General features: G+C 40.0%; 1 protein-coding gene across 1 annotated transcript; it reads left to right on the top strand.

Annotated features, from left to right (window-relative positions):
- The first annotated feature begins 2,844 nt into the window (after positions 1-2,844).
- On the top strand, positions 2,845-24,788 carry cdc16 (cell division cycle 16 homolog (S. cerevisiae)). The gene is made up of 18 exons (XM_034186759.1): positions 2,845-3,001; positions 3,197-3,251; positions 5,757-5,854; positions 5,935-5,973; positions 6,478-6,618; positions 8,518-8,677; positions 8,762-8,856; positions 13,111-13,244; positions 16,229-16,308; positions 16,428-16,477; positions 16,555-16,628; positions 16,708-16,833; positions 17,113-17,265; positions 18,426-18,489; positions 18,607-18,668; positions 22,732-22,867; positions 23,147-23,237; positions 24,252-24,788. The coding sequence occupies exons 1-18, from the start codon at positions 2,954-2,956 to the stop codon at positions 24,512-24,514; spliced, it is 1,869 nt and encodes a 622-aa protein (XP_034042650.1). The 5' UTR covers positions 2,845-2,953; the 3' UTR covers positions 24,515-24,788.
- Positions 24,789-27,517: the final 2,729 nt, after the last annotated feature.

Genomic DNA, 27,517 nt, shown 5'->3' with positions numbered 1-27,517 from the left:
TCAGGTTTTAGAATTCATCATAGTACAGAAACAGCATTAGTGAAGGTTACAAATGATCTTCTTATGGCCTCGGACAGTGGACTCATCTCTGTGCTTGTTCTGTTAGACCTCAGTGCTGCTTTTGATACTGTTGACCATAAAATTTTATTACAGAGATTAGAGCATGCCATAGGTATTAAAGGCACTGCGCTGCGGTGGTTTGAATCATATTTGTCTAATAGATTACAATTTGTTCATGTAAATGGGGAATCTTCTTCACAGACTAAAGTTAATTATGGAGTTCCACAAGGTTCTGTGCTAGGACCAATTTTATTCACTTTATACATGCTTCCCTTAGGCAGTATTATTAGACGGTATTGCTTAAATTTTCATTGTTACGCAGATGATACCCAGCTTTATCTATCCATGAAGCTAGAGGACACACACCAATTAGCTAAACTGCAGGATTGTCTTACAGACATAAAGACATGGATGACCTCTAATTTCCTGCTTTTAAACTCAGATAAAACTGAAGTTATTGTACTTGGCCCCACAAATCTTAGAAACATGGTGTCTAACCAGATCCTTACTCTGGATGGCATTACCCTGACCTCTAGTAATACTGTGAGAAATCTTGGAGTCATTTTTGATCAGAATATGTCATTCAAAGCGCATATTAAACAAATATGTAAGACTGCTTTTTTGCATTTACACAATATCTCTAAAATTAGAAAGGTCTTGTCTCAGAGTGATGCTGAAAAACTAATTCATGCATTTATTTCCTCTAGGCTGGACTATTGTAATTCATTATTATCAGGTTGTCCTAAAAGTTCCCTAAAAAGCCTTCAGTTAATTCAAAATGCTGCAGCTAGAGTACTAACGGGGACTAGAAGGAGAGAGCATATCTCACCCATATTGGCCTCTCTTCATTGGCTTCCTGTTAATTCTAGAATAGAATTTAAAATTCTTCTTCTTACTTATAAGGTTTTGAATAATCAGGTCCCATCTTATCTTAGGGACCTCGTAGTACCATATCACCCCAATAGAGCGCTTCGCTCTCAGACTGCAGGCTTACTTGTAGTTCCTAGGGTTTGTAAGAGTAGAATGGGAGGCAGAGCCTTCAGCTTTCAGGCTCCTCTCCTGTGGAACCAGCTCCCAATTCAGATCAGGGAGACAGACACCCTCTCTACTTTTAAGATTAGGCTTAAAACTTTCCTTTTTGCTAAAGCTTATAGTTAGGGCTGGATCAGGTGACCCTGAACCATCCCTTAGTTATGCTGCTATAGACGTAGACTGCTGGGGGGTTCCCATGATGCACTGTTTCTTTCTCTTTTGCTCTGTATGCACCACTCTGCATTTAATCATTACTGATTGATCTCTGCTCCCCTCCACAGCATGTCTTTTTCCTGGTTCTCTCCCTCAGCCCCAACCAGTCCCAACAGAAGACTGCTCCTCCCTGAGCCTGGTTCTGCTGGAGGTTTCTTCCTGTTAAAAGGGAGTTTTTCCTTCCCACTGTTGCCAAGTGCTTGCTCACAGGGGGTCGTTTTGACCGTTGGGGTTTTACATAATTATTGTATGGCCTTGCCTTACAATATAAAGCGCCTTGGGGCAACTGTTTGTTGTGATTTGGCGCTATATAAAAAAAAAATTGATTGATTGAAATTGATTGTATTGCACAATGGCAGCGGAGGTCCCCCTAAGTGGTCAAATCCCGCAATATCACGCAGGATTCAAATGAGACTGCGGTGCTCTATATTCCCCAGTTTCATGATTCAGTCATAAAAAGACCGTCAGATCATTTAGGGAATAACCCTGTTGTGTCTGATGATTTCCGAATGTTCATGCTGGTTATATGGTCACAAATTGAGCTTTAGCGGAGACAGTAAAAAGGAGTTTTATCGGCGACGTGTAGCAAAACCAGTAAAAAAGATATTTGTAACTGTGATCCAGCATGAACGTCCGCAAATCATTAGACACAAGGGGGTTATTCCCATTCTAATCCAATTCCATTGTTGGCACGGTTTATTTTTCTGTAGGTAATTCAGACTGACACCGTCATTATTGACATCTGCATAGCAGCGCACGCCGTCAGGGTGCTGAGTAATACATCCAAATGTAAAACGGTCTAAAATTTTGCCACCCTACACCCAATATTATACGGTCTGAAATCTCACACGACTAACCAATCAGATTTACGGAAAAAAATGTAATTGGATCAGAATTAGCTGTTTTTTCTGTGGAAGTGCTAGTGATTTTGCTTGCACTGGCAGCTGGCAAAAGCAGCTCTGAAATCAGAAATACAGATCAACATTCCACTTAGGAAATCTGAAGTCAAAACAATCAAGACAGAAATGAACAAAACGCGGCAAAAGCTATGGGACAGGGAATCTAAGGGTTGGTTTTTACATAAAATTCAGGGTGATGGAGTCGCAGGGAAGAAGTAATCACTACGTATAGGTCACAAGGGTTTAAATCATACCCTGAACATCACTGGAAAACATGAAACCGGTCAGTGTTTGAGATGCCACAGAAGGGATGGCAGAGCATGTGTTATTGGAGTGCCAAACCTATAACAGACAAAGAAGAATTCTATTAGACAATGTCAGAACAGGAGGACAGAACAGTTTAACACTACAGGGATTACTCTCTTTTTCTACACTTACACCACCAGCTTGGAGGTATGTTGGCATATTTGAAGGGAACGGGGTTATTCAACAGAATACAGTTCAGTGTAATTTACTGCCGATTTGCAAACCGCCAATAAACACGACAGAGGAAGAAGAATAAAGGATGAGGAGTCGGAACCTTTTTACTCGGTTCTGGTTTCCACACGGCTCAGTTTTAGCAGAACACTTGTTACAGAAAGAAGCCGCGGATTTGATTTTATTATTATTGTTTTTTACGCAGACGCAGAGCATAACACATTATGAAACTGTTTTGATAGTACTTCTGTACTTGGAGCACCAATAATAAGATGAATTTGGATAGACTACGGAAGCGCGTGCGGCTGTACATCGACCAGGTGACTCGTTTTGTGGTTTTATGTGGAGCTAACTAAAGCTAGCCGGAGAGCACAGTTAGTCTCAGCCACAGACCGCTGCTGTTGTTTAGCCTCTCTGCCTAACGATAAAACAGGATTTGGTTAAATTAGACCAGAAGAAACAGCTACATGCTAATGTGTTCGCATCAGTGACGCATGGTCTCTTTGTGTTTGCAGCAACAGTATCATAGTGCTCTGTTCTGGGCTGATAAGATAGCTTCTCTTTCACACGGTGAGTCGGAACTTTTGTGTTTTCTCCACATTTAAAGTAACAGTTTTAATGATGACCACGGGCGGTTCGAACTTCCTGCGGGGGGGGGTCGGTCTGTCTGTCTGTCTGTCAGGGCGGTGCCCCCCTGTGTACAGCAGACTGATGTTTTATTCTCAAGCTGGAACAACGAGTTAATGAATTGATTCAAAGTGCGTAAAGACACAGTACAGAGTTTCCCAGTTCCGGATCACCTTTTTAAAGTCCCGCTATACGGAGCCATAATGTAACTGAATGTCTTTTATTGTGTATTGTTGTATTGGGTATTTGGATGTTATTTAGCTGAACAAGTCTGGATGGGGTAGCCCTTCTACTTAAAGTGTGAAGCCACATTATGTGTGGTGCAAATATTTGCCAGAAATGGATCACTTTTACCGGTTCTGGATCACGACATTCTGTGTCACTTTGGGGGCATTCCTGACATCTGGCTGGAACCCTTCTAAATGCAGAATGATACACACTGTGCCAGAGAATATGTTTTGAACACAAAATAATATAAATTATAATTATTAAATGAGAATTTACTTAGTTTGAAAGGCACTGTTGAACGTTTTTACAAGCAAAAAATGAAGTTTGGAGGTGAGATTTCTCCCGAATTTAAAAGTAAAAGCCCCCACATTCATGCCCATTCATGATGTTGAGATGACCCCCAAAGTCCACATGGCTCACAAGTACTGACACGAGGCTGCTGCTTCAGTGATCCGCAACCGGCAAATTTTCGTGTCAGAGATAAATGTGTGCAACAATTAAACAGCAAGACATAATGCACTGACATATTCTACCCAAGTAAGGAATTATTTTCCCACTCTAGAACCAATAACACTGAATGGCTAACTCACCTTTGCTACGTCTTAGAGATCGTTACTTTCAAACTTGCAGGAATGAGTGAGTGAGAAAAAGCATGCACACCGCAGACACCAGATGTTTTGATTCCTCTGCTGATCACAAGGATGGCTGGATCCGGTCAAGCTTGTGGTCGTTTGTAGACAAAACGTCAGTCTTTCCATTGGTACAAGTATTAGCTTATTAGCACTGATTATGAGAAACAGCGGTTCAAATATTACAGCAGTGATCCGGAACCAACAGTGGTCCAGAACTGGGAATTGATTAATTTAGAAATTCCATGTACAATAAATTACAATGTGTTAAAGCATGCATTTATAATTAAGGATTAAACAACGAGAAGCCGTGCATTATTATTCGAGTCACAACCTGACAGACTGATTAAATTTGGACAAACCTACACATTAGGGGTGTCACAGTCCAGTTCATTTGTGTTTTGATGTCAGTTTTTACAGATGGTATGATTAATCTGTGAGCAGGGGAGAGCTGCCATCAGCCACTTTAGCACTGTGACAAAAAGTGTAAATGTAAACTTTTTTCATTAAGTTTATGAATTGATTACATCTCGTCGTTACCACTGGGTTGAATTTACTGTGCAGTTTGTTAAATGTTTGATTTTTTTTTGTTTTTGTTTTTTGTCACAGCAGTATGCCTTCAGTATTTTGTCCATTTTATGTCTGTCTTATTTTCTTATGCAAATGACAGCATCTCATAAAACCTCGGCAGCCATCTCATTTGTGAAATTTTACACTAATTTTATATAAAATGTCAGCTTAAAAGTTGCTGGCGTTTTGTGTCTAATTTTGAATATGCAGCAAGGTTTCTGGAAGCATGCTGCATGCTCCCGGTGCCAAAACACAACTCTAAACATGATATCTCAGCTGCATAGCAACTGTACAAATTACTTTATCATAAATGGTTTAGAACAGGAGTTTCAAAGTGTTGGACAGTGAGCCCCCCCTCAGAGAACAAATGAATAGCTGCGCCCCCCCCACCAACACATGCACACAATTTCAATATCTTTGTCTGTTTCTTTTTATTCTTTTACACATCTTGAACACATTTTAAAAGTATTTGTGTGTTTTTAAGGAGCTGTCTATGCATTTACACATTTTACAGCCTTTGTAAACATTTTCAACATGTTTTTTAAGAACTTTTATTCTTCTGTTTTTATCTTTTGTCATATTTTAAACATCGTTTTTTAAACATTCAAACATTGTGTGTTTTTAACTAACACATAACTAACATAACATAAATGATAAGGGATGGGTATTGATAAGATTTTATCTATCAATCCGGTTCCTTATCGATGCCCTTATCAATGCCTCCTGTGAATTTTCTGTGTACTAAAAGTTGGCTTTACAGATTTTCTATGTCAATAACATTTTATTGAGTTTTTAAGTAAATAAATATGAAATTGGTCACTGGATCCTTAATCTCTGGACATAAATAAAAATTAACAATCTGTAGTTTTTCTCAAAAGCATTTCCTTTGACATTGATGGCACAAATCTAACTCCGGCTGCATCCCGTGCAGAACAGTTGTATTGTTTAATGCACATCGTGCTTGTAGGTCAGGTACTACGTACTAGTTGTAGGTCATTGATTACGTTTCCTGTCTATGCAGAGGATCCCCAGGACATCTACTGGCTCGCTCAGTGCCTTTACCTGACCTCACAGTACCACAGAGCCTCCCATGCCCTCCGCTCCCGCAAACTTGACAAGGTAATTCAGCATCAGAAACACGGTTTTAATCATGTCAGTTTTATGTTGAACATAAAGCCATGGTTTTCCTTCTTCTGCAGTTGTATGGAGCCTGTCAGTATCTCGCTGCGAGGTGCCATGTAAGTAACTATAACATAAGGATGAATCGGACTTGATGCCAAAAACAGCATGCATATTTCTAGCAAAACATGTATAAAAATTTCTGTTTGCCATATTGTATTTGTCTATTGCTGTCAGACACACTTTTTTTTTTTTGTATGAGGCTACTGAGCCACCGTTCGTCTTTAATCTAGTCTCAGAAGTGTACTAGAACCATGAGCAATCAGAAGTCACTTTTCTGAGATCATCAAATTAGCCCACCTGCTCAGTCTAGGTGCATGACCGAGGACAGCAGTGCACTGAGCCGGCGGCTTACCAGTGCTTAACCAGAGCGCAACATGCAGCACAGCCTGTCTGAGAACCAGTTTGACCATAAAGACACTTGACACGGGCAGGAAACACTCTTTAAAAAATCATACAGGCAGCCTCTGTGGTTGCATTGAATAATAAATAAGATTTCCACTCTTTACATGATGTCAGAATAGTTTTAGTGATCCACAGAGGTCTTTGACTATTTTTACTAGTATGCTGCCAAAGAGTTCCAGCAGGCCTTGGACATCTTGGATATGGAGGAGCCAGCTAGCAAGAAGCTACTGGGCAAGAGCGGAAAGGATGACAATGGGATTCCAAACTCGACGAAGGACTGGGACATGTCTCCTGCCTCTGTAAGTCTCAGCTGCTGCTGAAGTCAGTGTTGCTCAATCTTCCATTTTTGTCCAGATTTGCTCAGTAATCACACTCTGTTAAAGCTTAGTTCTGTTACTGTAAATGGAGTTATACATTTTCACAAAGTGATACATGATTTGATAAATCTGCTGTCAGATGCTAATCGAGCAGCTTGACAAACTGAAATTGTAGCTACAAAATGCTTCACTGCTCAGAGTTCATTGAATCTTCAGGCTGTTAGAAAAATGTCAGAAAACATCCATAATTTTGGCTCAGTTTAATATATATTATCAGACAAGCCTATTAAAAAATATTTTTAAAAGGGCAAGACTCCGTAGCTGTTAAATGGCTATGGAGAGTGTTGCTTTCAGTAGCCGGCAATTAATGCACCCTATTTGTTTCAAATCCCGCTAAATCTCGCAAGATCTCAGAGAGGTGGCTTTCACTGTGAGGTATATATTATATTATTATATGCTATATATAATAATGATTTCATTATTCATTCATTAAACGACCACAAAATCACTTCATTTTAAAAAAAAAAATGTGATATCTCTAAGCTTAGCTGAGCCAGTTCATGGCTGTGGGGGATTTGATGCCCCAACTATAATTATTTATGTCACCTTGAATCTCAGTTCAGATTGCAGTTATTCATTTAGTTGTTTCCCAACCCTCTGTCCTTGGGATCCAAATTAATGTCTGCATTTTCTATTTCTCCCTGCTTAAACTGCACATTGAGCCAAATCAGAGTTCCATTGTTCAACAAGCTGTTGATTTTCTGAACATGCCTAACTTTGCAGATGTGGTCTGAGTAAATCAGGAACTCATGGAAAATGTGCAGCAGTTGGGATCCTTTGGACCAGCTTTGGGAAACACTGGTTTAGTTTATAAAATCTGAAAACATTTTATTTATTTTAGTGTTCATCACTGTTTCTGAGAAAATTTTCTTTCAAGCTCCATAGTGCACTGCTCACTGTTCATCTGTACATTTTTTTAATGGCGCTTTTGCCTTTAGCAGCGTAGATGTCTCGTGGGACACAGGAGTTACCGAGAAGGACTTTTAAGAGCACCAATAGATCATGTGAACAGTGTATGTGTTTCTTGAAAAAGTCAGCAGTGCAAAAAACATATTCGGAGGTTGAGGGTAATCTCTGACTTTTGCCAAAATCTGTGAAGTAGATGTCAGATTCTGACTCCTGTTGAAAGCTCTGACTGCTAATGTTAATTGAAGCAGACCATAGTGGGAGTTTTTCCACATATTGTCAGCTGACCGCTTGTAATCCAGAGTACAGGCAGGATTCATACCCAGGTCTGCATATTGGCAGGCCAGCTCCATAACCACCTGCTCTCTTAATAATCCATTTAGCACGTTGCAAAATCACTTTAAAAAGCAGTCAGTCCACAGAAGCTTGTTTGTGTAAGAAAATACCAGAATCCAGAATTGTTGGATATTTAGTCATGTTTTTTGTTGGCATCAACAAAATATTTCTGACCTGGCGGGGCTTCACGTTGGCCTGGCGGCCCACCAGGCATACTGTATGATGCTGTAGCTATAAAGGAAACACTGCATTACAAGCTTTTTGCTTTTTGGAGTTTTTATATTGTAAACATATATATTGTTGACATTTATATTGGTGAAATTTTACAGTACTCTCAAAAACTACTTACCACAAATTGGAAATATTTTATCTTTATTGACTCCCTTCTTTTTTAATGTTAAACATTTACATCTACGATCCCGGCTTTAGTCCATCCGACCTCTACAGTGGTAGGGTTAACCCAGTTGGCTCTACAGTGATCTACAGAAACGGCTGGCTGAATACTAATTTGATTGTTCTGGTCGTGACCCTGCTGTCTTTTTAGTTTCTCCAAGAGCTCTTTGCTCTGAAATGTTTCAGATCAGCAGCTCCATCTGCCTCCTGCGGGGTAAGATCTATGATGCCATGGACAACCGGCTGCTGGCCACCTCCAGCTACAAAGAGGCCTTGAAACTGGACGTGTACTGCTTTGAAGCTTTTGACCTTTTAACATCCCACCACATGTTGACAGCGCAGGAAGGTGAAACCGAGCTTTAGAAATGATTTGTAAAAAATAAATAAATCATGTTTTCATGTCTGACATAAAGTCTGTATTTGTCATCAGAAAAAGACTTCCTGGGCTCGCTTCCACTGAATCAGCAGTGCACTGAGGAAGAGGAGGAGCTGTTACACTTCCTGTTTGAGAATAAGTTGAAGAAGGTAAAGAGACTTTTCTAAATTCTCAGGTTATCACCTTTATTCATGAAAAAGTGAAATCTGCATTGGCTCAGGGTCAAAATGTTGCAAATATTTTCACTCCAGCATACATTTTTACAAAGTGTCACCATATGGGGTCCACCAGCTTTCTTTCTATAGCTGGATTCACAAATATTGATGACTCGCACAGTTATGGCTACGATAAGACAGGAAGTTAATCCTTATCCATGTCTACAACAAGACTTAACTGAACGTAACACCAGTGGCTCCGGAATTCACCTTAAAGCAAAGTCCATGCTGTCAGACAAATCGCTGTGTCGCCAAACTTACACGATCAGTTCATTACAGTAGACCATGTGCTTACATGTTTGGCAGACTATAGTGTGTAGATTGAGGTTGTAGTGCCTCCCCCCTGTAATATGAGATATTTTGACAATTTTGTGAGTCTTGAGCCCAGCGTTTATTGAATCATAAGCTAGGAGTTGTGCATGAAATTGGGTCTTATGTCGGATGCGTGTTTTCCACAGCCATATTATGCACTGGGTTAACCCTCTGGGGCCAACACTGTTGTATACGATGGCTGAGACCAAGCTTTACTAAATTATAAATAACTTTTTAATGATATGAGATAGAAACTTACTTTTTTTTGCTGAAAAGATAACTCCACGGACTTTCGAGCCAGCCATCGGCCATCTTTGTACTCCTCATAGAAGCTGTGTGATGACGTGCGCAATAAGAGTGCCCAATCGGAATTAGTTCACCGTCACATGGTTTTCCAAAATCCAATCATAGGGCAGATTTACTTCACGTGAAAAGTCAAAGATTGTTTTCAGGAGTGATTTTTTTTTTTTTTTTACTAGTTGGCCTGTTTGAATAGTCCCCTGGGTGCTACAATGAGTACATACTATTAGTACATACTCAGTGCACCCTGCGCCATTACGCACAGTGATCAGTGAAAGCAAACGGTGCAGACGAGAGCCTCTGATGACAATCTCACGTGCTCAGAGTGTGTAACTATCAGGATTGCTCCACTAGTTTGCATGTAAATGTTACTGGATAACTCTGTTGCTTTCTCGGCGTAAAGCACTGTTTACCATATCAAAATAACAAAACGCATAGGCCATTTTGTATATATTGTTCAAAATGTACATTTGTGTTTATTGTTTGAACCTTTTTGTTGTACAGTCTTTCACACAAGACCTCAAATTACCTTTATAAAGTGTCAAACAGTTGTTTGTTATAGTTTGCTGTGTGTTTTGAATAAATGTGTGTGGAAAATTATTTTTCGCTTTATTTTTTTCCTTGCCTATTTTTGATTGTAAACCTTTATTACACTTATAAAACACAACAAAACCATATATATTCTGAAAGCACAGGTTGTCCTGAAAAAAAGAGACCTAAAACTTGATTGTGGGATGCAGGGAGAGCTGTTAACAGCAGTAATAAAACATTTATGCCAGGCGAGTGAACTGTCCCAAAAAATGCCCTCGGACCCCAGAGGTTTAAGACCAGAATGTGTCTGCTTATGCATGTATATAACCTATCATCCCTGGTTCTCAAGACCAGGCACCTAAGTGGCTCTGCTCTACTCTATTCTACTCTTCTTCTTTTTTTTAGATATTTAAATATACCTTAGTATACACTAGTAGAGTTCTACCTTAGAATTGGAATGTATTATAGAAGACATACCTTACTGAATTTTCATGGCCTCTCACCATAACAAAGGCTGAGACGACCAAACTTAATATCTCAAACAATAAGTCCATATAGGGGGGTGTGTGTGTGTGCAATCCCCAGATTCCGCAGAGTCACGCAGATGACAGTCTGCGACTCCCACTGAACGGGACGCTAGTCTGACGCAGGATACTTCCCCAGCCGAGGACGGTACCCATTTACAGCTAGATGGGCTGAGATGATGTACACTCAACAAAAATATAAACGCAACACTTTTGGTTTTGCTCCCATTTTGTATGAGATGAACTCAAAGATCTAAAACTTTTTCCACATCCACAATATCACCATTTCCCTCAAATATTGTTCACAAACCAGTCTAAATCTGTGATAGTGAGCACTTCTCCTTTGCTGAGATAATCCATCCCACCTCACAGGTGTGCCATATCAAGATGCTGATTAGACACCATGATTAGTGCACAGGTGTGCCTTAGACTGTCCACAATAAAAGGCCACTCTGAAAGGTGCAGTTTTGTTTCATGGGGGGGATACCAGTCAGTATCTGGTGTGACCACCATTTGCCTCATGCAGTGCAACACATCTCCTTTGCATCATCCGTGAAGAGAACACCTCTCCAACGTGCCAAACACCAGCAAATGTGAGCATTTTCCCACTCAAGTCGGTTACAACGACGAACTGGAGTCAGGTCGAGACCCCGATGAGGACAACGAGCATGCAGATGAGCTTCCCTGAGACGGTTTCTGACAGTTTGTGCAGAAATTCTTTGGTTATGCAAACCGATTGTTTCAGCAGCTGTCCGAGTGGCTGGTCTCAGACGATCTTGGAGGTGAACATGCTGGATGTGGAGGTCCTGGGCTGGTGTGGTTACACGTGGTCTGCGGTTGTGAGGCTGGTTGGATGTACTGCCAAATTCTCTGAAACGCCTTTGGAGACGGCTTATGGTAGAGAAATGAACATTCAATACACGAGCAACAGCTCTGGTTGACATTCCTGCTGTCAGCATGCCAATTGCACGCTCCCTCAAATCTTGCGACATCTGTGGCATTGTGCTGTGTGATAAAACTGCACCTTTCAGAGTGGCCTTTTATTGTGGGCAGTCTAAGGCACACCTGTGCACTAATCATGGTGTCTAATCAGCATCTTGATATGGCACACCTGTGAGGTGGGATGGATTATCTCTGCAAAGGAGAAGTGCTCACTATCACAGATTTAGACTGGTTTGTGAACAATATTTGAGGGAAATGGTGATATTGTGTATGTGGAAAAAGTTTTAGATCTTTGAGTTCATTTCATACAAAATGGGAGCAAAACCAAAAGTGTTGCGTTTATATTTTTGTTGAGTATAGATTAAGTGTTTTGCCAATGACACATACAGGTCGCCTGAGCAGGATTCGAACCCAGGTCTACATATTGACAGACTAGCTCCTTATGCACTCACCTACCTGCTCTATGGAATTCAGATGGTGAAGCCCAGCATATGTAGACTGTTTGCCGTGTCACTAAAATGGATCCTGCTTGTGGTCACATTTTGTTTTATACGCTGTAACTAGCAGGTGGCTCTGTGGGTTACTAATTGAACTGCCAATGTAGATTGGGGCTTTGATTTGGTTGTGTACGACTGTCCTGTCCAGGTGACCCTGAACCATCCCTTAGTTATGCTGCTATAGACGTAGACGTAGACTGCTGGGGGGGTTCCCATGATGCACTGTTTCTTTCTCTTTTTGCTCTGTATGCACCACTCTGCATTTAATCATTAGTGATTGATCTCTGCTCCCCTCCACAGCATGTTTTTTTTCCTGGTTCTCTCCCTCAGCCCCAACCAGTCCCAGCAGAGGACTGCCCCTCCCTGAGCCTGGTTCTGCTGGGGGTTTCTTCCTGTTAGGGGGGAGTTTTTCCTTCCCACTGTGGCCGAGTGCTTGCTCACAGGGGGTCGTTTTGACCGTTGGGGTTTTACATAATTATTGTATGGCCTTGCCTTACAATATAAAGCACCTTGGGGCAACTGTTTGTTGTGATTTGGCGCTATATAAAAAAATTGATTGATTGATTGATTGATTGTAGACTCATTTACTTCATGCTCCAGTGGCCTGATGGGTCTCAGAGTTTAAACAGGATTTGGGATATAGTGTTGTTAGCAGCTTTTGTTGTTTACTGTCAGGCTAAATTGTAATAACAACATGGGCGGGGGGAACAAAAGGTGGTTTTGGCCATAGATTTCTTAACATCCAGACTATGGACATTACAAATATCTGGTTAAGATGGAAATTGAGGCTGGTCCAAGTTACCAGAACTTCACAAAGTGTAGCCGGACATCTTCTGTTTCCTTGTGAAAACGACGAGCCGAACCGACATGACCACAATGGGGTCTTTAACATTCCCAGAATTCCACGATATGGCAGGTTGGAAAGAGATGTTTTGGCACAGTACATTCCAGACCAGATTTCCAGTCGGACCAGTGTTGTTTTGTGTCAGGTTGTCCGTGTGACCTTCAGAGTTCATTGCGATGGTTTTTGTGGTTTTTCAGCTCATGAGCTCACAGCTTCTCTCCTCTTCCTCCCTCTGTAGTACAACAAGCCCAGTGATTTGGTGGTGCCAGAAATGGTCAGCGGCCTCCAGGACAACCTGGATATAGTCGTGTCACTTGCTGAGCGGCATTATTACAACTGTGACTTTAAGATGTGCTACAAGCTCACGTCAATGTAGGTGTTTACAATTCTAATATCTTTTTCTATCAAACAACTAAGTGGCTGTTTTTTAATTTTCTTTTTAAATCACATGAAGCTGTTTTAAAGAAGAATAGCGTACAACACCATATTATAAAATCACAGGAAAAACATGACATAATAGCAAGCAAATATTTCTTTTGCTGTCTGAGCCATCATATTATTTATTTTATCAACAAAATAAATAATGTTTTGTCACTTCATCTATTGCTTTTCTAACATTTTTTTTCCACATCTGTCTTTGTAATCAGAGTACTTGGCCACCCCCAAGTTTGTCAAATACCATAATTCCGGAGTATAAATCTCACTGCAGTGTAAATCACACCTTTTTGTTCTGTATTATCAGCTCTTGAATTTGAGATTTTTATGCATTGTTATAGTGTGTGTTTTATTAATTGGCATTTATTCTTTTATTAGTTTATTTTGTTGAACGGTTTGATTCCTGCAAAGTCAAATATAAATAATTATTATTTTTGTTATTATTAAAGAATGTGTGCTTTTTTGTGTATATAAATTGCGTCAGAGTAAAAAGAAAAAAGAAACTCATATTCTGAAAAATATGGTAACTTGAGTAGAACATGAACTACACTTTATTTCTTATTATGAATTTACGCTGTCATTTTGTGGGGTTCAATGATGTTTCTGGTTACTGAGCACTTTCTCTTTTTTATGTTAAAATTTGTTTGTGTTTCTCTTAGATGAAACATTTAAATGATAAATGGGCTGCATTTATATAGTGCTTTTCCATCTGCATCAGAAGCTCAAAGCACTTTATAATTATTAAGGGTGTAACGATACATGTATTTGTATCGAACCGTTTCAGTACGGGACATTCGGTTCGGTACAGGGCTGTTCACGTTGCATGTGTTTACATTCAGTGTTGCCAACTTGGCAACTTTCTCACTGAATCTGGCGACTTTCCAAACCCTCTTGACGACTTATTTTCTCAAAAGCAAATAGCGACAAATCTAGCTACTTTTCCTGGTGTTACCGGAGACTTTTCTGGTGTTTGGTGACTGAAAGTGAAAGTCTTTGTTGTCACCAAGCGGCAGCGTGTCTCCCCCTCCTCCGCTGGCTGCAGCAGCCTGTAAAGCACTGAGCGGAAGGATATCTCTGCTCATAAAGCTCACTTGGACTCGCTCAACCTACTGACATTGTTTGCTGCACTGTGATTAAATAGTCCCCAGACTTTGAGAAGCCCTGGCCTTGAGAAGTTATTTTATTTTAATAAGTGATGGCCAATTTTAATGGCAAAATAAATAAACCAACCAAGAATCAAGTTTAATTGTGGTTCTAAATATTTTAAGGTGGTTTTACTCACTTTTTGCCTCTCCCAGAATGATTTTGTTTTCAACACTTTATTTAAAAAGACATATTAACAAACATTAAACGAACAGTTAAGGCCACAATAACATTCACAGTATTATTATAAATAGAAAGAGATAGAAAATAAAATAAATTGTACAAAGGTAAAGGGATTCTTTAATTAATTATCTTTAAAAAAAAATTCCTTATAGAGTGTGACAGTTTTGGACGAGTTAATTTTTCTGGCAAAAAATATGAAGGTTGAATAAAATTGAACAGGGCTTCATGCTGGAACCGTTGTGTTGCGCTTTACTTGTGGAAAGGTTTTATTAAAAGCTGTTTTTATAATATTTTTATATATTTGTTGTTTATTTGAGAACATTTTATTTAACTTAATACCAGGCAGCACTTTGCAATTATTTTATTTTCCTGTTTGTATAATGTTACAATAAATTGTTGGTTTAAACAGGCAAATTTTCGGCTTTGCATTTTATTCCCATACTGTACTGAAAATGAACCGAACCATGACCTCAAAACCGAGGTACATATCAAACCGTGATTCTTGTGTATCGTTCCCCACCTAATAATAATGCCTCACATTCACACACTGATGTCAGGGTGCTGCCATGCAAGGTGCTCACAACACACTGGGAGAAACTCGGGGATTAAGGACCTTGCCCAAGGGCCCTTAGTGATTTTCCGGTCTGGCTGGGGTTTGAACCGAAGATCATCTGGTCTGAAACCCAACGCTTAACCACTAGACCTCATTTGCCTTACCTTCAGCATATTTTATTATTCAAGCCAAAAATGTCAGAGAAATTTCTTGATTTCACTTTATATTTCAGAAGGTAGAATGTAAGAATTTTTAATGTTTCTCAAATTAGATTATTATTCATGTTGTACATAGTGGATTTTTTTTGTTTTTCATCAGTTGCTGTATTGCATAATCCTGTGTGTGTGAGTCAAGGCCTGGATTCTAATAAAAGCTTTTGTTTACTTTAGCAAGTTGTTCTATAGACACGTGTCATCACATCTGCAGCAAAACATCTGAAAACCTAAGATTGATTTTAGGATCAACATGGTCATCTACAGGAACTGAACACATTGAAGAGGAAAAACACATCATCTAATGTCATCAGTCGTGTTGCTTTTTAAAGAAAGGATTGGATGAAGGCACTTATGCCACCCACAGTCACAAACTGCAAATCTGGCATTTATCCACTCTTCACCTCAAGTGAACCCAAGTGAGCGTTACTGACGCACAGTCCGTACTAGTCAGATACTATTGAGCGTTCACAGAGTGCTGTTAGATTTTGTGCAGTTTGTCGTAAATGTCATATTAGTCTCTTGGGACTTTAGTTTGGCATTTTCTGACATTTTAGACAGGATGGGTAATTGAGAAAATAATTGTGGTAATAAAGACTGGAATTTGTCATTTCATTAAGTGTGCACAGTAGGTCCAATGAACATTCCTTATAACGGCGTACTGAAGGTCAGATTGTGCAGGACCACTGACTCTGTCATAATCGTGCAATTGTGACATTTTTTTGTTTGTTTTTGTTTTTGTGTCCTTTCATCCACATTGCATTTACAGTCAGTATTGAGAAATGAACTATAGAATTTCCTTATGCATTTCTTTGCTGTTTGTATTTCAGGGTGATGGTTAAAGATCCATTCCATGCCAACTGTTTACCAGTACACATAGGAACTCTAGTCGAGCTCGGCAAATCAAATGGTAAATAGCTGCTTGTTTAAATCAGTTTTATTGTTTGATTTTATATACAGACATAACTGAGCTCTACAGACCAGATGTTTATTTAGCTCCAGCTTCAAGCTTTTTTGTTTTGCCTTCAGAGTTATTTTACCTGTCACACAGACTTGTTGACTTGTATCCCAACAACCCAGTAAGTACTGTCACGTTATCACATTTCAGTGATTAGTTTTTGTCTTTTAAATAACCAAATCCAAATCCTGGTACCAGGTGTCCTGGTTTGCTGTTGGATGCTACTATCTGATGGTTGGCCATAAAAATGAACATGCACGGCGATATCTTAGGTGAGTAGTTGCACTGTCATGCGTACGACGTCTTTAAGGTCAGTTGTGTCACATGTTGGATGTTGTGTGTTTCTTGTAGCAAAGCCACCACCTTGGACCGCACGTATGGACCTGCATGGATTGCTTACGGTCATTCATTTGCAGTAGAAAGTGAGCATGACCAGGCCATGGCGGCCTACTTTACTGCTGCCCAGCTGATGAAAGGGTAGGTCCATCACTGACACATCATGATGTTGCCAACTGGTCAGTAATAATTCACCAGTCAGTTGTTGTCAAGCTTTAATTCAATCATTTTCGTTTTATTGGCAAAGTTGCGTAAAGCTGCTGCTGATGTCATTACACTTCCTGCATCTGCTCAACAGTAAAAGCTCAATGACGCTGTTGTGAATTATTAATACATGCGCAGTTGTTGCTACAAAGAAGTACTTTACAAGCTGGGAATAGTGTTAACCTTCTCTTTTGTCGACTGGCTTCTGTTGTGCAGGTGTCACTTACCGATGCTCTATATTGGACTGGAGTACGGGCTGACCAACAACTCCAAGCTGGCAGAACGGTTCTTCAGCCAGGCGCTGAGTATCGCTCCAGAGGACCCGTTTGTCATACATGAGGTGGCTGTCGTCGCCTTTCAGAATGGAGAGTGAGTTGTAGAAAATATAAAAAAAAACACATTAACCTTCATGGTATTTGGGTGGGGGTTGTTTGCTGTGAATAACAGGGGCCTAAGGATATGAAGATCATAAAGATTTGAAATGCTCCTTTGTGAAAGCAAACTGAGCCAAAGGAAAAGTGTGAAGATACTGAGATGTGTTCTTCCTGTTTAGCTGTGACAATGGATTTTCCCTGTGCAATGGTATTCACAAATTGTGATTCATCAAATCTTTAAACCAGTACACCGGTTTGGTTTCTATATCACAGACTACTAGTTTCAAAGTAGACTGGTTTGAAAATGCCATGGTTCCAAACACTGTTTCTGTTTGACCGTATGAACAGCATAAGCTAACCTGGCATCTTTCCACATAGATCAGTTAGTAAGCTCTGTGCTGCTAAAAACCCATATTTTGTGTCTGACTGTGTAGGAACATTTCGGTTATTTAAAAAAAAAAAAAAAAATACCTGCACATAGAGAATCACAGCTTAGAGGAGGAAAGCCACCTAATATGCAAAGTGGGTTTGTGAAGTGTGACTTAAGGAAAGGAGAGAAAACATCACATCTATTTTAAAATGGACTTCATCAAAAACTACATTTGGGAGCTGCCACATTAGTGAAATAAATACTCTAGTCTTGCTAATTAGGCAGATAATGTGGCTCATTAATGTGCTAACATCAGTGAGGTTTTTTTCCCTCAATCACTCACTGTTGTTTGAATTCAAAGCACAATACATTATGCTTCCAATCATGAAAGTGGTTAGCACAGAGTCCATAAAATCATCAAAACAAAATTAATACATAGCTTAAGTCAAACTGTGGATCCAACCACTACAAGGGAGAGAGAATATGTGTGCCAACACTGAAATATTATGTAATACTGTATTTTTGCTGAAGGTAATTGTACCGTCCGAATCTCTTAGTGGCCTAAAATACTGAACACTGGGTTTCTTAAAAAAAAAAAAAAAAACACATACAAAAGGTTTCCACTGATGATTTCCTTCCCCAAAACATTTTCAGGTCTCTTAAAAAAAAATACATAAATAAAAATCCTCGACTGATGCTCCACCAGTAAAATGCACCACAGTGATGTCTGCATTATTAAACATTGTGATGTGGCCTAAGAAATCTTTCCACATCTTCTGTTTCAGCTGGAAGACTGCTGAGAAGTTATTTCTTGAAGCAATGGACAAGATCAAAGCCATAGGGAACGAGGTGGTGAATCTTTATTTATCCCTAACGTGTTAATTTTACAAATGAATGGCACAAAGAATATTAAAAAATAATCTTTAGTTGCTTTTTGATGATTTTGTTTTTGTTGGGTTCTTTTAGGTTACTGTGGACAAATGGGAGCCATTGTTAAACAACTTGGGTCACGTATGTCGAAAACTGAAGTGAGTGTTGTTGAATTAAACCCTCTGGAGTCCAGGGTATAATTTTGCCTTTTTACTACTTCTTAATACGACCTTCATAATTTGACTTTGCGTTGTTTGGTGTCTCTTTTTTTCAACACAACCTCACCTGGGTGACTTCACAGGTTTTTGTTTTTTTTTTTCCTTTATTTTTTTCTTCATTGTGACATTCTATATTAACACAGTGAACCAAAATTCACACAAAAACATAATCTGAATAGGAAAAGGTTTTTTTTTTTTTTTGTAACTGTGAAAACCACAAATCTGTTTAACAAACCATTTTTATAACTATGTATAGATGTATCAAAAACAAAGTTATGTACAACTGTTTACATTAAAATGCAGGGAATGCTTTAGGCATTTTTTTTTTGTACTATTTGCATGCAATAAGATGGCACACAAAAACAATTCCTGTCCAAAACAAGACTTCTCTAACTTCTGTTGGACATGTAATTTGATGAACTGGTGGCGCTGCTCTGTGGCGACCCGGACTCCTGTTGCGGCTGCTGTGTTTTAACTGCTGTGTTTTAAACTTTTAAACATTTTAATTGTTGGATTGTTATTTGTTAGTGTGTGTGTGGGGAAAGCACCATGGCGTTATTTATGCACCAAATTTTTATAATTCTGATTTTTTGGGAATTGCTGAGGATCTGCCAAACTTTTCCGAACGCGGAAGCAGGTGAGCGATCACTCACCTACCCCAGAGACGCTCTTCTTTGCCTGCGATCTGCGGGAATCATGCCTCCGGCTGATCTGCCGGAGATGCTGAGGATACAACAGGCCCGCAGAGCACGTCATTGGAAAAGAGGCAGACGAGGAGGAATACGCCAGCGTTTTCGCCGAAGAGGCAACAGACCACCGCTGCCGGGTATTCCTGTGCAATGCGAGGTCTCTGAGAAATAAGATGGAGGAGCTTCGTACCAATGCCAGAGTAGGCTTTGAGTACCGGGAGTCAGGCCTGCTTGTGATCACAGAGACATGGTTACATGCGGATATTCCAAGCTCCCTTATTGATGTGGAGGGTTTTTCTGTCATTCAAGCGGACCGGAGTGCATCCTCAGGTAAGAGCTGTGGAGGAGGCATCTGTGTGTTCGTCAATGAAGGCTGGTGCAGGAATTACACCGTCAGGGAGATGGTGTGTAACAAAGATGTGGAACTTCTGTTGTCTTTCCGTGAGACCCTTTTATCTTCCGAGGGAGTTTGGTAATATTTTTAATTTTTGCTGTTTATGTTCCCCCAAGTGGAAACGCAGCCCGAGCTGCAGCTCAAATTGCAGACTTTGTTCACCTTCAGTTGCAACGTACGCCTGGTGCTCCTGTTTTTATACTTGGTGATTTTAATAGTTGTAAATTAGAACTGTCCCTCCCTGGATTTGATCAATATGTTGTTTGTGCCACTCGGGATGACAAGATTTTAGATAAATGTTATGGCAATATTAAGAATGCCTACAGGGCCAGAGCAAAGCCTCCTTTGTCTAATTCAGATCATAACATAATACATCTGATTCCAACTTATAAGACTGTGTTGAAGAGCAGCAAGCCACAGATCAGGACAGTGCCTGTTTAGTCAAGTGATAACATAGAGGCTTTAAAGGGATCTTTCCTCTGCACAGATTGGAACATTTTTCATACTCTGGACATTGATGAGGCCACGGATACTATAACAGACTACATACAGTTTTGTACTGATTGTGTGGTTACCAGAAAGGATATTATTATGTATCCAAACAACAAGCCTTACATAACCAAGGAAGTTAAAGACTGTATTAACCGTAAAAAAAAAATGGCTTTTAAGAATCAAGACCGGATGGGGTTAAAAACTGTGCAAAAAGAACTGAACCAAATGCTAAGGCATGCAAGGAAGAGGCACAATGACAATATTGAGCAGAATTTTGCCCCAATGGACTCTAAAAAACTTTGGGATTCAATGAAAGTGGCAGCTAATATGGTAACAAAAAGGAAAAGTTTTGTAACAGATGATGATCAGGAAAAAGCAAATGAGCTCAATGACTTTTATTTGAGATTTGAGACTCAGGATTTTTCTTTGGATCGTGTTAACATTTTAAATTCCATTTCATCTATTGATTTGCGCCCCAGGTTAGTAGTTGATCCAGGCAAAATTAAGTTACTTTTTAGTAGGGTTCAGAAAAATAAGTCTGCTGGCCCAGATGGCATCTCAGCTTTTCTTTTAAAGACTTTTGCAGAGGAGCTCACACCAGCCTGGTGCCCGGTTTTCCAGCAGTCTTTGGATCAGCACACAGTTCCTTTACTCTGGAAAAAGTCAATTATTGTTCCAGTACCCAAAAAACCCTGCCCAACGACTAACAATGATTTTAGACCGGTAGCTTTAACTCTGTTGCTATGAAATGTTTGGAAAAATATATGGTGTCTATTTTAAAGTCTGAGATAAATTCAGATCTAGATCCCTTGCAGTTTGCGTATAGGAGAGGGCGGGGTACAGATGATGCCATTAATGGCATCACCCACCTGTCACTAAAACACCTCGAAGACCCAAAGGCTTACGCATGTCTTTTATTTATTGATTTTAGTTCAGCTTTTAACACGTTACAGCCTCATTTACTGATTCAAAAATTAATTCACCTGTCAGTAAATCCTATAATTATAAAATGGTTTTATTCTTTTTTAATAGATAGAATTCAAAATGTCAGTTAATAACACTATCTCTGATTCTAAAAACATCAGTACTGGCGTACCTCAGGGTTGTGTCAGTTCGCCTGTCCTTTTTACTCTCTATACTAATGATTGCATTAGCCACTTTCATGGAAATCATGTTTTTAAATTTTCTGATGATACTGCCGTCCTCAGTCTGCTTTATAAAGACTCAGATCCATCACTACTTTGAGGAGGTGCAGTCTTTTGTTCACTGGTGTGATGCTAACTTTCTTACTATAAATGTAAAGAAAACTAAGGAGATGATAATTGACCCTCGTTCTATTGGTGATCATACCCCTCTGGTAATCCATGATGAAGTCAATCAGGTCAGCTTTTACAGGTATCTAGGCGTTTACTTAGATAACCAGTTCAGCTGGGAAACGCATGTCAATAACTTATGCTCTCGTTTACAGCAGAGGTTATATTTTCTGCGCAGACTTAGGGCGTTTGGGGTTGAGCAGAAAATCTTGTTTTTGTTTTATCAGGCTGTTTTGGAAAGCATTATCCGGTATGGGATGTCATCTTGGTACGGTAATCTCTCTGTCCAGTTAAAATCTAGGCTTGCTTGTCTGGTGAAGACTGCTATGAAAGTGGTAGGGAGGACGGGAAACTCTTCCCTGCAGTCCATGTATGAACAATCTGTTCTCAAAAGGAGTGCAGCGAGCTTTGTCAGATCCTTCTCACATCCTCTATCCTGAGTATGAACTCCTACTGTCTGGTAGGCGATACAGAGTCCCTCAGTGCAAATTGAATCGCTTTAAAAACTCATTTGTGCCCACATCAATTAGAGTCTTAAATATGGTTCCTGGGATAGGTAGTAGGATTGTGCGTTAATGACATGTTGGCATTGTTATTTTAGTGTTATCTATTCACTGTTAGTATTTTCCTTAACCATATGTGGGAGATGGCTGTGCAATAGGGGTGTGTGTTTTTAGGGATATGTGCAATATGCATGAATTATTATGGGAGACCGCTGTGTAATATGGGCATGTGTAATTTGGATATGTGTATTAGGGATGTGCAATATGTATTATTGATGTGTGTATTAAGTTATGTAATTTGTATGAGTTATGTAATTATGTCATGGCAGTTTTACTTGTGCAGCTCTTGGAGTCTAAGACAAATTTCCCGGAAGGGACAATAAAGTGTATCGTATCGTATTTGAACATTGGAATGACGTGATACTTTGTCATTCCTGCTGCTGCCCACTTGGAGGTAGTGTTTGTCTTTGGTGGTCTCATTTGTCTGCTGGACTCATTTGTCCAGCAGGGGGAGCTGTTTTAATTTGTTGTGTTCACTTTAATGGATACATTCTCTCAGAAGGTTTTGTTCAGTTTGTCAGTGGTGGTGATGATGTTTTGTGTGTTGTGTAGAAAGTACGAGCAGGCTTTGGAGTACCACCGCCAGGCCCTGGTTTTAATCCCCCAGCACTCCTCCACCTACGCTGCCATCGGATACGTGCACAGCCTCATGGGGGACTTTGAGAGTGCAATCGACTACTTTCATACGGTACTTATTTATTCCATTTAGGCTCCACGCTGGTTTTAACTTATGAAGTTATGATAAGAACCATCGGACAGGTTCGCTGTCATCACAATGCAAAGAAAACCACACCTGCTTTGTGCTGTTTAAATGATTTTTTTTTTTTTTTTTTTTAATCTGAACCTTATCTGCTTGAACATGAGGCTTGTTTAGTTTTTTCTATATGTAAATTCTAAAAATGGAGCATCAGGTGTTGGTGATAGCTTTTTTTTTTTTTTTTTTTTTTGTGCATCTCCTCTTTTGCAGGCGCTTGGATTGAAACGAGACGACACCTTCTCGCTGACGATGCTCGGCCACTGTATCGAGATGTACATCGGTAGTTCGGATGCCTACGTCGGTACGATGCACTTCAAGGCCACAAATTCATGTCAAGATTTCAGTAATTGAAATCATATGTTAAGAAGCAGCATGGATTGAAGATAAAAATGTGCAAATAATCGTGAGCTAACTACGGACAATTGTGTGATTTTTAATTGACAACACTACTTAACCATGACTTTACTGTGACGTAGTTTTTTTTTTTTTAATTTAACACAGACCTGTTTATTGTGCTCGTTAGTCATGGTGACGATAACAATCCAAATATAATCTTTTTGAAAACGTCGCCATGAGCTTCATGTGACAATTGTGTAATTTACGAGATAAATTTTAGTTTGAGTGTTGTCAGCTACTCACTAATGTTATCAGTGTTCTAGAGCTGCAGTGATTGATTGTTAATCAACTATTAAATTGACAAGTATTTTGATAATCGGTTAATCGTTTTGAGGAATGTAAAAAAGAAAATAGAAGTGTGTGTGTCGCTCTCTTTTTAAGCATAAACATTTTTATAGTTTTACACATTTAAGGGATCTCTGGGTGTATTTAATTCACCACTGTTACCAAACAGTTGAGCAAAAGTCCGCCAGAGGTTCACTACTTAACACACACACTTTAAATATTTCTATGAAATATGAATATGAAGCAAATTCTATAAAATGGTTAAAGTATTAGGTGTTTGATATGCATGTGTGTAGCAGGACAACAACAACATGAAAGAAGCGTGTTAATCCACACTTTTTGCCTCGGTTTAATGTGTCTTATTTTCCTTCGATGCCTGTACCATCCCCATCAGTATTCCATCGGGATGGACGTCGACAGACAAAACTCTGTTGGATTTGAAAGAATTGTCGTGAGCGTAAACAGTCATGTCTCAGCCAATTGACTTCATGCTGTGTGACGTTCAGGGGAATCGAGTAATTTTCGCATGCGATCTTTGGAATTCTGTGATTACTGACTTGTGGACACGTCACATCACCGCGCTGCAGATAAATGTAACACGTTTCTTTCCTAATGTGGATTTGTTTCCTCCCAGGCACAGACATCAACAACAAGGTGAGAGGGAGCTTCAACACGCCAGCCCTGATGAAAATGCTGAACACCTCATCATCATCAGAACCAGCCAACACCCTCGCCACACCAAGACCAGAGGAGGCCAACGTCACTTCAGAGGATACCTCCATGCCCGCCCTTGAAAAGACCATGTTGGGGACGCCGCCGAACTTTTCTCTAACGCTGGAGTGTGACATGTATGAAAGCGACATGATGCTCGACACCATGTCAGACACTAGCACGTGAGTCCATCCTGTCAGGAGGCGGAACTGTCAGAAGAACATGCCATCGTCCCCGCCATCCAAGGCCGGACATGTCTTTGGAGATTCGCGAGGGCCTTGGATAAAAGGTGCTTGGTTTAGATCTGGAAGTGTTGGGGGGACGTGATGGTTTGAAGAGCAGCACTCCTCACTGAACAGACCACAGTGACTGCTGGCTGCCTGCAGCAGGTCCCGCTGATATTTACCTGTGGGACTTTACATCATGAATAAAGAGCCGCCTGAGTCTCTGCTTCCAGTGGTAACGTGTCTCTGTCATTGTAGCGTTTCTGTTTTGAGTGTTGATTTTACTGGCATGATCACAAGAAGCTGAATTGGATATTGAACCCAAAGACCCTATTGTGTTTGGGGTCCAAAGACCAAGGTCAGTGAGGCGGAACATCCTAAAAATCTTGAGGGCAAAAGCTTCTTTCATAATTGCCCAATCGTTACCAAACTCTTCATCATGACCCCAAGAAGCCCATTGATTTTGAGTCCAAAATCAGTAAGGTGTACTTTGTAAAGGCCTGTGGTAGCATGTGGGCCTCTCTCAAGAAAATACAGTATCTGACATTTTAAAAGACTTAATTAAGCCACCACACAGCCACTCGCACAGCGCCTGAGAGGCAGGACAGCCGGTTCATATCTTAGCCCATCGACTAGTTCTGGGGTCTCCAGGTAAGACCAGAAACACCAGGGTTTTGAAGGCTTGCAGGCAGAGATCAGTTTTATCACATCATATAGTGGAGCAGATAACTGTAACAATCGCTCATTTCTGGAAACAAGCATCAAAGCTGGCACAAGGACTCTTTAGACGTTCTCATTTCAGCTGCTCCCGTTTTTGTTTGGGGTTGCCACAGCGAATATAGCCAGATTCACATTGGCATTTGGCACAAGATTATGCCGGATGCCCTTCCTGACGCAACACCAATGTAACCTGGAGAAATGCACACAGCCGCAGGTGTTCTGAAGAGGTCTCCCATCCAAGTACTAACCATATCCTGCACTGCATAGCTTCTGAGATCTGATGGGATCACGCTGACACAGAGCAGACTGGCTGCACATACTCTTTAGACGTTACACTTTAAAAAATAATAATAATTCAATAAGTTACCAGCTAGGGGACAACTGAAGAATTACACGGTGTTCAGAATTGATAAATGATCCAATATTATTGAAAACTATACCACACTGTCTAATCATAAAGAGTCCGAAAAAGCATAGTTTGGACTATCTATGAACGTTATGGGGCAAAAGCAAGAAGAATGGTGACAAAGGTCAATTTAAATTTGTACAGGGTCAAAATTTAAAGTTGCTCCAATTTCGTAAAAAGTGGTGCACATTAGTGTTTGAGCTAATACGATTAATAAAGGGAGATGTTTTGACTGTTGAATTTTTGGTCTCCAAAGTAAAGGTCAAACAATGTCGACGCCCATTGGATTCTGACATGTGACATATTACCCAGCAACATGCCAACTAAGCATGACTTGGTGCAAACTATTCCTTTTTTAAAACTCTATTAACCAGTAAAGTATAAGATCAAAGTCTGTTTAAAAATAAGAGCAATCATTCAGTGAAGTAGAACAGCGCCCTCTAAAGGAGAGTGGAAGAACAACTTAAATCACACAAATACATATGCTAGTTAGTACCACAAAGTGGTGTCCGTATATCCAGTGACTACACATCTCCATACCTGCACTGTATTCTTCCCACAATGCACCATGATTTTTAGTGCAAAATATGTGAATCAGTGTCCAGCAAAGATGAGCCACAGTGGGCACAGAAGCTGCTTTTTTTTTTTTTTTTTTTTTTTTTGAAGTAGTTCACCCAAAGTATTTGGTCTGAAAAAAAGGAAAGTGGTTCATGCAGGTAGTTTTCGTAACGCTCCTTTGTGTAGCAACTCATCTGGGAAGGATAAGGTGCTCGGGATCAAGAGATCATACTACAGGTTCCAACAATCCTCCGACCAAACCAGGAAGTGCACCTCACAGGTAATCAACGTAAAATCGCACAGTTATCGTAGCAATATTTCAAAATGCGATGTCTCTGGATACATAAGCTGTATAAAGTTGTGGTTATTGGGGAAAAACTAGGTCACAAACCAACTGTCCTTCTGTATGATTGTGAAGGTGGCACGTGCCCATCTGTGCTTCCTCTGTGAAGTAGGCACTTTGCATTTTCTGTAAAATGTATATTTGCACATTTATAATAAATTCTGTCCACACCACCAATGCTCTGCTGTTACCGTGCCCCCCCCAAACACACACACGCACCCACCAAGTCCGATTAAAAAAATACTGGCGCCGCCCCTGCTGGTGGATGAAGCTGGTTCGGGGTTCAGGAGGAGCTGATCGAGGTCTCCTGTGAAACCCCAGTCCAGCTTCTTTCTGCTCTCTCCGCCGTCGTCGAGAGGTTTTGGACCGGATGGGTTGCGACCCGTCTGAATCCCAAACCCGGGTTTACGGGGACTCGGATTCGGACTCGACTTTAGTTCCGGGCAGCCTGAAGGGTTCCGTGTGGACTCCGGAAGAACCTCAGCTCCTCTGTGTGGAAAACAGCAGACAGACTTCTCAGAGGTTTGTTATCTGTTTGCTTTTTATATTATATTATTATTGTTTTAAAGCGTTAAATTCAGCAAACATTGAAGGTTCTTATTGGTTCTCACAAGAAAAATGTTCAGATCTTAATCTCTTCTGTTACCTATGAGGAATAATCGCGATTGGTGGAAAAGTTGTAACTTACAGTTGACATTTTTAACTTCATTCTAAATAATATAATTATGGGATTACAATCAAATAATTATGATTACATAAAGTAAAAAAAACCCGGCAGATTATTATTCTTCGAATAAATTCAAATTATTAAACTATCTTTATTTTTCTTATTCACAATTTTCTTTCAAGGGTGTGCTGGCTTTTTCCCCTCATAACTATCATTATTTTTATGAACTAATTTTCGCCATTTGTATGAGGTCGTTGCGTAATTTTCTGCT

Source organism: Thalassophryne amazonica, chromosome 14, assembly GCF_902500255.1.
Source record: "Thalassophryne amazonica chromosome 14, fThaAma1.1, whole genome shotgun sequence".
NCBI classification, from domain to species: Eukaryota; Metazoa; Chordata; class Actinopteri; order Batrachoidiformes; family Batrachoididae; genus Thalassophryne; species Thalassophryne amazonica.
This window is presented reverse-complemented; position numbering and strand designations above follow the sequence as displayed.